Source organism: Anneissia japonica, unplaced genomic scaffold, assembly GCF_011630105.1.
Source record: "Anneissia japonica isolate Jap-2015-1 unplaced genomic scaffold, ASM1163010v1 scaffold1417_len1240632_cov203, whole genome shotgun sequence".
In the NCBI taxonomy this organism is placed as follows: Eukaryota; Metazoa; Echinodermata; class Crinoidea; order Comatulida; family Comatulidae; genus Anneissia; species Anneissia japonica.
This window is the reverse complement of record NW_022727891.1, coordinates 396,991-408,754: the sequence shown is the minus strand read 5'-3', so window position 1 is coordinate 408,754 and position 11,764 is coordinate 396,991. Positions and strand designations below refer to the sequence as shown.

The window sequence follows — 11,764 nt, the reverse complement described above, 5'->3', positions numbered from 1 at the left end:
GGGGTGTAGTTTTTACCCTTAAATTAATGTTTTTGCTGTAATGATTAAATATCATTAAGTGATGCAGCATAATAAATGTGTACTGTTTATTTATTGTAGTATTTTCAATAAGTTTCTGTTTATAAAGTGTGTTGACAGTGATGATGTAACTGCAGTACATGCGCCGCAGCGCGTCGCGGCGCGCGACAATCCTTGGAATGACCATCACGACAAAATCTCCAGGAATTTCACTTCCACAACTTGGGACCCCTGATTATATTTGCTTTTAAGTAGCCTGTTGTTACTTATTATAAATACAACAAAACATAAATAAAAAAGTATGATAAACCGATTGACGAACTTGCAATGATAATTAGGCCTAGTTATATTAAATTTAGCGTTTCGAAACTCCATTGGCGCTCCGTATATTTGTTGAAAACAAACCGCGACCGAAATGAAGCGCGACCGAAACGAAGCGCGACCGAAATGATCTGTATTCATATCGATACGTACGGTTACGATACGTACGAGTAGGCCTAGCTGGAGGAGTATGCAGTAGTATGTCATCCGCTACGCCATTATCGCTTTTGGGAAAGGTTGCGCTCATAACTGGTAGATATGCTAGGCCTATCTTTTTTAAAATACATGTGTAAACCTGGCACTACTACTACTAGGCCTAGTACTAGTAGTAGACTGGATTTGCATATATAGGGCCTAGGCCTATAATAGGCCTAGGCCACTCTAGGCTAGGCCTAGGCCTAGCCTAGGTAGCTGTGCCCAGGCAGGGTAGTGTCAGAGGCTACCTATTATACTCAGTACTGCCTGCCAGGCCTAACACCTCTGTCACAACCAGCAACAGTAGTGGTGGTACTATTCTGACCTACGTGGGGAACTGGTGTTCCTGTCACTGACTGGTTCTATCGTGCACAATTTTGGCCGTTTGCACAATTTATTTGCAAATTGTGCAAGCTCTTCCAGTTCCTTGCACAGTTTGCAAACTGCAAGGAGATGGTTTGTAGTTTCAAAATGCGTGGGGACCAATAAATCAGTTATAAATCAATTCGTCATATCATAATTATCTTAATCATTATTTGTAATATAACAGCATTGTTATAAATATAATGCAGTGCTTATGCAACATCATTCCATAAACCATCATTATTATCAAGATCTATAAAATTCTACTCATAATGTGTCATTTATTCTTGGATTATACATTTATAATGACTTGTACTCAATTATTATCGATCAATCATCACGGATCATCATTATCACCTTAAAAAACAATAAAAAAAGCAAAACTCAAAAACACTATTCCATGCATCCACCCAGTGTTAATATATTCAATGCCAGCAAACTTTTTTTTTAAATCTTTGTTCTTTTATTCACATATATTTACAGTACAGTATATTAATTACTTTGTGTGAATCTCTACTATCTCAGATGTGTTTACTACAAAATATGTAAAATATATCCAATCTGTATTCGTTTTTAATTTCTTTGTGTGCTTCCTTGTTATAATTTTTGATACTGGAAAATATATCAATTATTGCAGGTGCTAGCTCAGGAATCGGGGCAGCGACAAGTGTTCTGTTTGCACAACTTGGCGCCAAATTAGTATTGAATGGCAGACGTGTGGAAAACCTAGAAAAGACAAGTAAAGAGTGTGAAAAACATGGGGCAAAGGTCAGTATGAATTCAAAAGTGTCAAGTATTGCCAATCTTATTATAAACAAATTATGATAAATTTGCATAATTAATTAGCCACAGGATACAATTGTGGCAAAGACAAGCCAAACCAGTCACTCGTCGCAAAATTCGATTTTGAGTTATTAATACAGGATTAAAGAGTAAAATAAGAGCTATAAAATGGTAAAAAAATCATTCAAATCCAACATTTCCTGATGAAGTTACAAGCATTTAAGCATACAGCTGTTTAAAGAACAGTATATGAGAAATCAGCCTTCAAAGTTTATGATTTCAGGCATTTCTCGTGCAGAAACTATTATAAAATCATTAAAAAGTGTTGTTTTAACATTGAAATTGGGAAAAATAACAGCACAGCATGATGTATAGATACATGAATCTTAGTTTAGTGAAATAAAATAGATTTTTAAAAATTTTACATTCTAGCATGTTTTTGCTATTTTCTCTGAAACACAATTTGCGATGAGTGACTGGTTTGGCTTGTCTTTGCCACAATTGCTTTGATTTTGGTAGTTATAAAAATGAATATTGCTGTCAGAAGCATGTGGCATAACTTTTATTATTATTATTATTGTCATGTGACTTGTATGAAATCTTTAATCTACAACAGCCTCTCCTTGTTCCTAGTGATGTCACCAATGAAGCAGATAATGTGATTCTTGTTGAGAAGACTGTCCAGCACTTTGGCCAACTTGATATTTTGGTAATTATAGTGACTCTTTTATCTACCAAGATGTATTATGGTGTTATTATTAATGTTACTATTTTTATATTATTATTATGTTTTTGCATAATATTAATTATAATTAACATACCATTTTGGTATTTTTGTAATGGTGATTGAATCATAAATGTTTATTAATATTTTAAATTTGGGCAAAGAAACATATTAATTATATCATAGATTTTTCTCTTGTTATGTTTACAGGTAAACTGTGCAGGTGTTTTGGCATTAGGAAACATAGAAACATCAACCTTACAGGATTTTGATTATATGATGAATACAAATGTAAGGTAAGTGTTGATGTCCCTCCCCTATGAGACATAGAACGGTTAAGTATACTGCGCGAGTCCATGACTTACATGGAGATTAAAGTCTACCCTAGATGTAGTTCTATGAGGGCCCTAGTAGATATAGTTATGTAGGTTATGCCTGAAAGAAGGATAACTACTACTGTATTGTATAGTCCTTTCACGGGTCCTTAGCCTTGTATACTAAGTTTAATAACAATAATTTAGTTGTGCTGAAATATTTACAGAGTAATAAACTGTAGTAGATCCAGAGAGTTTGCTACCCCTTAAAAATATCAAAAGGTGTGTACAGTATATGCTCATGGAGAATGCTAGATGATGATCTTTTTTGTTTATCTGTTGCAGGTCTGTGTTCCATTTAACATCTCTTTCTGTACCACACCTGATTAAAACACAAGGCAACATTGTCAATGTATCTAGTGTCAATGGTCTGAGATCGGTAAGAACTAAGGAATCTTGCAAATGGCTGATGGGATGGAGGGGGGGAGGGGGAACGGTGTAACTGAATACATGAACTTGTACCTTACTGTAGTGGCTATGTCCTTGCCTTTTTTAGTACTACACTCCACCATCATTCATTTTGAAAACAGAAAATGATAAGATTGCACAAAATGTTCACAGTAGATTAAGAGTTTCAATTTATTTTCAATTTCATTTTCTTTAAATTGTAAAATTGCATTAAGCTCACTATATGTTGTGCTACATCATATAGCAACCTTTTCATTGCTTAAGAAAACTTTATGGATTTATTAAAGAATTCTTTAATCCACCTTAATTATTGTTATGATGATGTTACGTTTGGCTTACCTTAAGTAAGAATTGCCGTCCTTCAGAAGAAACATAAAGCTGTTGGTTCGAAGACATTTGACAGTTTCCTGGTATTTGAGCCCTTCTCTTTTACAGTGGTAATAATGTAACCTTTGGTATCTTTCATTAGTTTCCTGGTGTGCTGACTTATTGCATCTCCAAAAGTGCAGTTGACCAGATGACACACTGTGTAGCCCTTGGTAAGAGCAACTCATTACAGCTTCTGTATATTTGATTATGTTAATGCATAGATACTACCTGTATGATAATTAATACACTTTATTTTTTTATTGTGTAACATTTTATTCAAAAATTGAGTACATTTTTCACAGGAAGAAAAGAGCTAAAACAACCTGATGACAAAGGATCGATCATTATTATTATTATTATTTTTTTTTTCAACCCGGTGGCAGGGTAGCAATTAACGCTCTCTCCAAATTTAGAAGAGCCAAAGTGTCAAAGGAGACAAAGTCCCCTACAACCCACTCGCATTGTAGTAGGTGTTCGCGCTGGAGGTTCTCCGCGGAACCACATAATCTACACCTGCAGTCGCAGTTGAGATGGAAGCATGAACGCTTATAGCACCAAAGCGAGTGGAAGGCTGCGCCTAACCATCTCCCCCATACCTTCCTGTGAGACCCCGTTAGTTCCACTGAAGCGGAACGGCACCGAACTGGAGAATAGAAGCCAGAGGGGCTCCTTCGCAAAAATGTGCCTTTATCAATGGCCCCGCAGCAAGCCATCCAGAGGCTTCTAGAATATGGATGGATGAGGCGAACTTTGAGATACCCCACCAAAATTTAAGCAAGCGGCATTGAACTGTCGTTAGAAAGTCGAAATCCTCCGCGGTAAGTCTGTTAACGAGCGCGGAGATACCGTATGTGGCAGAAGGTATGACTACCGAGAGAAACAGACGTTCCAGAGATTCTAATGTCTGTACGTGTAAATAGGCGTTAAAGACATGCTTATTAGTTTCTTTGGACACGTATTATTACTGTATACTGTATAATTACTGTAATAGCAGTTAATTCAATATTGGCTGTTAGTGTGCAGTGGTGTAACTAATAATAATAAACATTTATTGCATATTGTATGGACTGCCTCTATGCACTTGATGCAATCAATTAAAGAGGATTAAAACAGTATAATAATAAGCAAGCCATCCAGAGGCTTCTAGAATATGGATGGATGAGGCGAACTTTGAGATACCCCACCAAAATTTAAGCAAGCGGCATTGAACTGTCATTAGAAAGTCGAAATCCTCCGCGGTAAGTCTGTTAACGAGCGCGGAGATACCGTATGTGGCAGAAGGTATGACTACCGAGAGAAACAGACGTTCCAGAGATTCTAATGTCTGTACGTGTAAATAGGCGTTAAAGACATGCTTATTAGTTTCTTTGGACACGTATTATTACTGTATACTGTATAATTACTGTAATAGCAGTTAATTCAATATTGGCTGTTAGTGTGCAGTGGTGTATCTAGGGGGGTGCGCAAGCCCCTTCAAAATTTACTCGCTCCCTCTCCCCCTCCAAAATTACTTGCAAGTAGTTAAAAATCACCTTATTTTGTGAGTCAGCACCCCTCAACTGATTGAGTTCGCACCCCCAATCAGCAACCCCATTTCAAGACAAAGCCATTGGCAATACGTATATCCAACATCAGGATCTAATAAACCATGGGCGTAGCAGGACTTGCATTTTGGGAAGGAGAATTCTTTCCCAAAATCCCAAGCAATTTAGGGCAGTGGTGGCCCAACTTTCCCAACAAAGTATGTACAGTATTGGTTTGGTCGGAAAGGGCAGGGTGTGTGGTTGAATCCAAAGAGAGTATAATTTGGATGCTCTGTCCAGTATGACGGTTTTTAGATGGGGGATCTGGTCCTGTTTGTCTACGGTATTAACAGTTTCTACTCCCAATGACTTGCAGACTAAATAAAATATGTCATAGGACATCCCCTGTCTAGTCTCATTCTATATCCCAGAATGAATTAAATATTTTAATACTTATGATCTTTTTTTCAGAGCTAGCCTCAAAGAAAGTGCGAGTTAATGCTGTCAAGTTAGTACTCTATTAATTATTGATATTTATTTGTTAAAGAATGTTAATGGCATATATAATACCAAAAGTGAATAAATATTGTATATTTTCTACCTTTGTTTCTATTTTTCTGAGCACTCCCTAAATTGGCGCATTGAGACTTCATATAATGCATCTTATAAATTGAAAATTGGATGTACATAGGCATTGTTGTATGTGTAATTTATAATAATTATTAATATTTGATTATATTAAATGATTACCAAACGTGAAAATTTTTAATTAATTTCATATTTTGGTTACTCCTACAACTTTCCACAAAAACTAAATAAATTACATTAAATGAAAAATAATATAAATTTATAAAAATACCTTTTTTCATGCTTTTTGCAGCCCAGGAGTTATTGTGACAGATTTGCAAAAGAGAGGAGGGTTAAGTGAGGAGGCTTATGCTGCAGTAAGCATTCTTTTTTCTTACTTAAGCCTACCTTAATTATTAATACTAATAATATAAGTATGTTATTTATGGCAGATACAGTATTAATAAACATTTTATAAGATTATTCTCTTTTATATAGATTTGAATCTGGTTTGACTGAAAAGTATAATTAAAAATAAAGATACTGTAGAGAAATATGTATATATTTTTTATATATTTTTCTTCCCAGTTTTTAGAAAAATCGAAGGTCACCCATGCACTAGGTAGACCAGGTGAAGCTGATGAAGTTGCCAGTTCCATTGCATTTTTAGCATCAGACGCGGCATCGTTTATAACAGGGGTAACATTACCAGTAGATGGTGGCAGGCATGCTATGTGTCCACGTTAAGAAACGAGTCACCTATTATGAAGATGTTTTGCATCCCAGTCTCGTAAACCAAAATAAACCTTACAAATTACATTTATTATGACAAAAATGTTTAATTATCTATAAGAATATGAATTTTTTATTTTGATTCACACAAACATTTCTTCTTGCACAACAGTTATGAAAGTACTTTATTCATTAAGGGTAAATTAATTGAAAAAGAATAAAAGATTATTATTATTCCTGTTTATTTATAGACATTTTTTTGCACTTTTCTTTATCAGAAATTTATATAAATTAAAACAAAATGTTATTTACATGAAATTTACATTACATTTATTTAAAAAAATATTTTAGTTTCATTTTCTGGTACTGTATTTCCAAATTTAAAAAAATGTGTTTAGTGAACTTTCCACTAATAACTAAGATATGGTAGGGAATGCCAAGTTGTGGACATGTCTTAGATTGGTCAGTTGTGAGAACATAACTTGCTTAGTTTCCATGGTGACAGATACAATGACCTGTGCCTCCGAGTCCTGCACATTAAGAACATGATAGATGATGCCATTCTCCTGGTCCATGTTGATAATGTTGCCTCCATAATAATGAGTAAAGATTCCTGAAGAAAAGGATTCAAAAGAATATTATATTGTAATTGATAAAAACAAATTATGCAAAAATAAATTCAAACAATGTACCTGTTTTTGTTGTTGTTTATTCTTTTAAAGTAATGTATTCTCCAACCAAAAATATGATGGAAGTGCTGTAGTAGCAGATTTCGATTGGAGATGTACTGTAGGCACACTGCCAATATTTTTAATTTTTTAATATTCCTTAAAAAACTACAACACCACTTCAATAAGAAGTAGGCACTGTTGTCCTTGGAACAATAAACATATCACAGAAAATTTTAGTTTTTTATGAATGTAACACTCGTGTACAGCAGGCCTACCAATGGTGGGATGCACAGGAAAGATTTCCCTATTTTATTCCAAAAAATGTGGATTTGCCCTGTAAAATGCAATTTCAATTAACTATACTCTATACCTGCTGGTGCTATATCCATCAATTTTGTGATTTTTCCATTTACTGGATCCACTTCAACTAGACTCCATGCAGGCAAATCGTGACTGAATAAGCCTGGGGAAAAGGCTAGAAGCTGGCCTGTAACATAACATACAAGGGTTATAAAATAATACACACCAACAAATAGGAGTAATACAATAATCATATTAGATGTATTGTATTTAGATTATTATACTATTAATCTACCGGTCTCCCACTAGCTAAAGACCTTCGATTACAGATCACTTGAGTGCGGCCTTAGGTAAATGCCCATTTTCCATACTTATGTGAATTATATCTGTAATTAGAGACCAAAGCTGCTAAAGAAAATGAAAATAATGGTCAGACAAAAATTGAAGGGAGACTTGTAGGATAGGATGAGCAAACAGCATGCAACACTGTTCACAGCATGGACTAAAGCTCCTGCTAATAAAATATCTGTTAGTCTTAAGCTTGGTTTCCATACAATCGCTACACTGTACACGCCACCACCGACAGCTTTTGATGATGCTGATTGGTCGGTCGAATCAGGGAGCCTTCCTGATTGCGTTGTTGGGGACTGTTACGCATTACAACGATTGCACTGAAAACACTGTAGCGATTTTATGGAAACAGAGCTTTAACATGCCTGTTTTCTCGTACACTTGGAAGCCTGAGATGGTGAACCGACTCACATCAAGGTCAACAACTCTATCAAGATTCCTTCAAAATATAAATTAAATAATATTAAATGATTGTTAGATACTCTATATAGATACTCTAATGTATAGTAAAAAAAAATCCAGAAGAACAGAGTAACAACTAATAATAATAAATAGACATTTATTGCATATTGTATGGACTGCCTCTATGCACTTGATGCAATCAATTAAAGAGGATTAAAACAGTATAATAATAAGAAAAAAAAAGTGTGGTGGCCAACATCGCAGTCTCATATAATAGGGTCAACAATCCACCTCTGCTATAATCCATCAATTGTTATTAATACAGATGTATTAAAGTACTGCACTATATTATCAATGCAAGCAGACCCAGGCTGGGCAATCAAAATGTGTGCTTAAGTCTTACAGACATCATCACCATTATCAATAAATAAAATGTGCAATCCATTGGACAAGATATAATGGTTCAACTTACATTGTAGTAAAATTGTAGCTGTATACACGTGATGGCAGCTCGATAGGTTTATCCTCGTGTTGCATGAGAATGTAGTACATCTGGTGTGTCAGATCCGACGTTGCCCACTGCAAGTTTACATACTTATTCTCTGGTGAAGACTGGTAGTCACTGTACACTTTGCCCTCATACGAAAGACGCCCAAAATTCAATGTGAAGTTGCCTAGGTTACACATAAATTTATGTTTTTTTTTATTAATGTTCAATAATGATAGTGCAGTATTAATGCTGGGGTGGCGCCATTGAGGAGGAAAACCTCAATCCGTTTGGGGGGGGGGAATTATATGTATTTTCTACCCCCTAAAAATTGTTATATTTTCCTGGACCTTTTTTGAAAAATTTTGAGCGACTCCCAACCAAGCCCACTCTGCTCTCATCAGCAACCTCAGCCCTTCCTGTCAGGCAAATCCTGGTGCTACGTAGTACTACCCCTGTATTAATGACTAACAATAATGGCAAAAGTGATTTTAATAATTGTTTGACTGTTTTATCAAATAAAAATCATGTTACCAGGAAATGTAGCCACTTCTACAATTTGTAACGTGAGGAAGTCTGTTCGCTTATAAGGCGTCAAAGCAACGATTGGCTGTGGGTTACTCATTTGGATCTCATACTCCCCAGCAATTTCCTTAGCATACAAGTCAATCCATAGTATCTTGTTGGCTGGGGCGTCTAGGCCTCCATTCCTATGCTCCAAGAAGAAAGCATATGGGATCTCTGGGGAATAAGCCACTATGCCATCCATAAGATACTTATTGCTCTGCACCCTATCAGAAAAGGAGGATCAAAGTGAAAATCAAAATTAGATCCATTTGCCGAAACCGATTTTGTATAGTATATCATTATGGCATAACTTTTGAATGGCATCTTATGAATAGAAATTCTACCAACAGCAATTTATAGATTGGAAGAAATTCATGTGGTTATCTTATTATCAATAGTTATGTTTTATTTTATTTTTTTTAGCCGAAGACAGACAAAATGTCTTGTACGTAAATTTAAATTTGGTTAAACAAAAAGAAATTAAAAAATAACTATTAATTTATAGATTAATTAACTGGTATCCCAACTGACCATCCTTGATTCCCAAAATGCTATATATTTTGGCTTTTAACACCTTTTTTATTGAGGCCACGAAATACAACAAAGTATTAATTGCTCACGTTGGTGAAATCGTTGCATACTGAATCCCTGATCCCATGCCAAAATAAAACCCTTCTAGTTTCTCTGTCAAACCAGACATCGGATCGACAGACATCATGGCGCTTCCCTTGTGCGAAAAAGGTTGCCATGAAAACCCATATAGAGGCTTGCTGTAATTCTGTCCCAATTCAGCACCATGTTTCAATTGCAATTCTCTGCTTTGCAAATGCAGTTTGTGAGCTCGTTTTAGAGGCACAACATTTCCATCCTCGGGGAAGTGGACGTAGCCTGGTTGTGTGTTGCTTGCTTTACTTATCTTGACGTCGGCACATTGGTAAAAGATGTGTTCACTAGGCTTGTGGCTCAAATAACGGAGTCGAATAACACAGTGAGGGCAGTCTATGTTGGGGATCATCTGGAAGGAAAAAATGGCAATCTTACTGAATGGCAGCAGTTAGAATAATAGCCATTTTGAAGCTGGTTCTATGTGGATGAAAAAATAATACCTTCCAAAAGTAAAAAAATGGGGAATCGGGTATCTGTCCCTATCCTGGTTCACGGCTATGGAAAGTTATGAAGTTAAAAATCTCAGTTAATGTTGATGGAAGTTTCCTACCCTGGTTGATGACTAAAGAATTTCTTTTGTCATTCTGTATATCAAATTATAGTATGGGGTTTTTTAAATCTAGGTCACAAACTACACAATACTAATATTTGTTAAAATGAAGACAACTGTCTGAACTCACTATTGGAATGCTATAGTTACGCTGATGGCTTTGGGCATACTCATTCACATCACCAATAATTGCTACCACGTGGAAATCATTCATATCTGTAGCCATAGCATAAGCTATATCCATGTACCCTGCAAGATAAAAAAGGAGAAATAAAGCATTATTTATATCATAAAAGAAATTCTACAATATATAATGGCATCCTGATCGCCATACATAAAATTAAATTTTTTTTTAAAAATCATATCAATTTTATATACTTTTACTGTTTAAGTTATATATTATGCATAGAATTTTACATTTTCTATTTCTAAGTATATATTGGTTATGCTATACTACAATAACAGGATATACTTTTGATTTCATTTTTTATTAATTTTAACTAACCAGACACCTGAATTAACGTAGGAGAGTCTCATTGGCACCAAGCGATACCAGTGTGCAAGAACAAGCATTATTCGGTATTAAACAATTAAGTCTGATTTACGAGGCTTACCTGGATATCCTAATTCATAGTGGTTGTAATTTTGCTGAAATTTAACGAAGATTGTACTTCCTCCCACATACGATACTTTGGGGTTTTCAGCTTCTAACCCACCACAAGGAGCTACATGACGCGTGCATGTAGGATTCCCAGCCTGGAAAAAGAGCAACTAACAATAAAACAAGCAATTTCAAGAACAGGGGTTGCGATTAGGGGGTTTATATGCTGCATTTATCAAGTTAGAATGCAAGGTCCCTACAGCCATCATCACTCCAAAACTTTCCCTTGCTTGATCAGCCAATTATCTTCCCCCAAATATTCGGTGGCGTAAACAAAGGGATGAAAAAAGTTTGTGCCAGCACTGAAAACTTTCTGAGCAAACAAATTACAGTATACCAAAGTGCAGAACAAATTTTCCCCTGGTCAACTGCGGTACAAGTTATAAGATTACCATCAAATTTAATACAAGCTTCACAACCTTGATGCTAGACATGAGTTATAAAGCACTGTACCCTGAATCTGGAAATGAAACAGTGGCAGCACAGTGGCGGCTCTAGGATATGTTTTCTGGGTGGACTGAGCTGTCCGACAAGGTGGACTTGGGTTCGTAGGCCTGAGCTGGAGGAAGGGTTTGAGAGGATGTTCCCCTCCCAAATGAGATTTTTTTAAGAATAGGAACCTCTGGATGGCCAGAAATGACACTCTGATTGTGACAGACATGTTGACTTGGTGTGGACCTATTTTTATATATTAATTAGTCTGACTGCCCAATGAGCTCTGTCTGTTGGGGG

The 11,764-nt window shown here is 35.8% G+C and overlaps 2 protein-coding genes across 2 annotated transcripts in view; one reads left to right on the top strand and one right to left on the bottom strand.

The window, feature by feature from the left end:
- Positions 1 to 436: 436 nt before the first annotated feature.
- On the top strand, positions 437 to 6,431 carry LOC117113914 (3-oxoacyl-[acyl-carrier-protein] reductase FabG-like). The gene is made up of 9 exons (XM_033257419.1): positions 437 to 591; positions 1,535 to 1,665; positions 2,297 to 2,389; positions 2,615 to 2,700; positions 3,064 to 3,157; positions 3,656 to 3,725; positions 5,550 to 5,586; positions 5,959 to 6,022; positions 6,234 to 6,431. Exons 1-9 carry the CDS (start codon positions 540 to 542, stop codon positions 6,390 to 6,392), a joined length of 786 nt encoding a protein of 261 aa, XP_033113310.1. The 5' UTR covers positions 437 to 539; the 3' UTR covers positions 6,393 to 6,431.
- A 51-nt stretch (positions 6,432 to 6,482) lies between these two features.
- Positions 6,483 to 11,764, bottom strand: part of LOC117113913 — a 6,228-nt gene continuing 946 nt past the window's right edge. Inside the window, exons 2-9 of the mRNA XM_033257418.1 lie at positions 10,986 to 11,127; positions 10,502 to 10,620; positions 9,776 to 10,170; positions 9,123 to 9,379; positions 8,574 to 8,775; positions 8,065 to 8,138; positions 7,419 to 7,535; positions 6,483 to 6,990 (exon numbers count right to left, since the gene is read on the bottom strand). Coding sequence (XP_033113309.1) covers positions 6,794 to 6,990; positions 7,419 to 7,535; positions 8,065 to 8,138; positions 8,574 to 8,775; positions 9,123 to 9,379; positions 9,776 to 10,170; positions 10,502 to 10,620; positions 10,986 to 11,127 — 1,503 coding nt within the window. The 3' untranslated portion in view covers positions 6,483 to 6,793. The remainder of the gene's footprint in view (positions 6,991 to 7,418; positions 7,536 to 8,064; positions 8,139 to 8,573; positions 8,776 to 9,122; positions 9,380 to 9,775; positions 10,171 to 10,501; positions 10,621 to 10,985; positions 11,128 to 11,764) is intronic.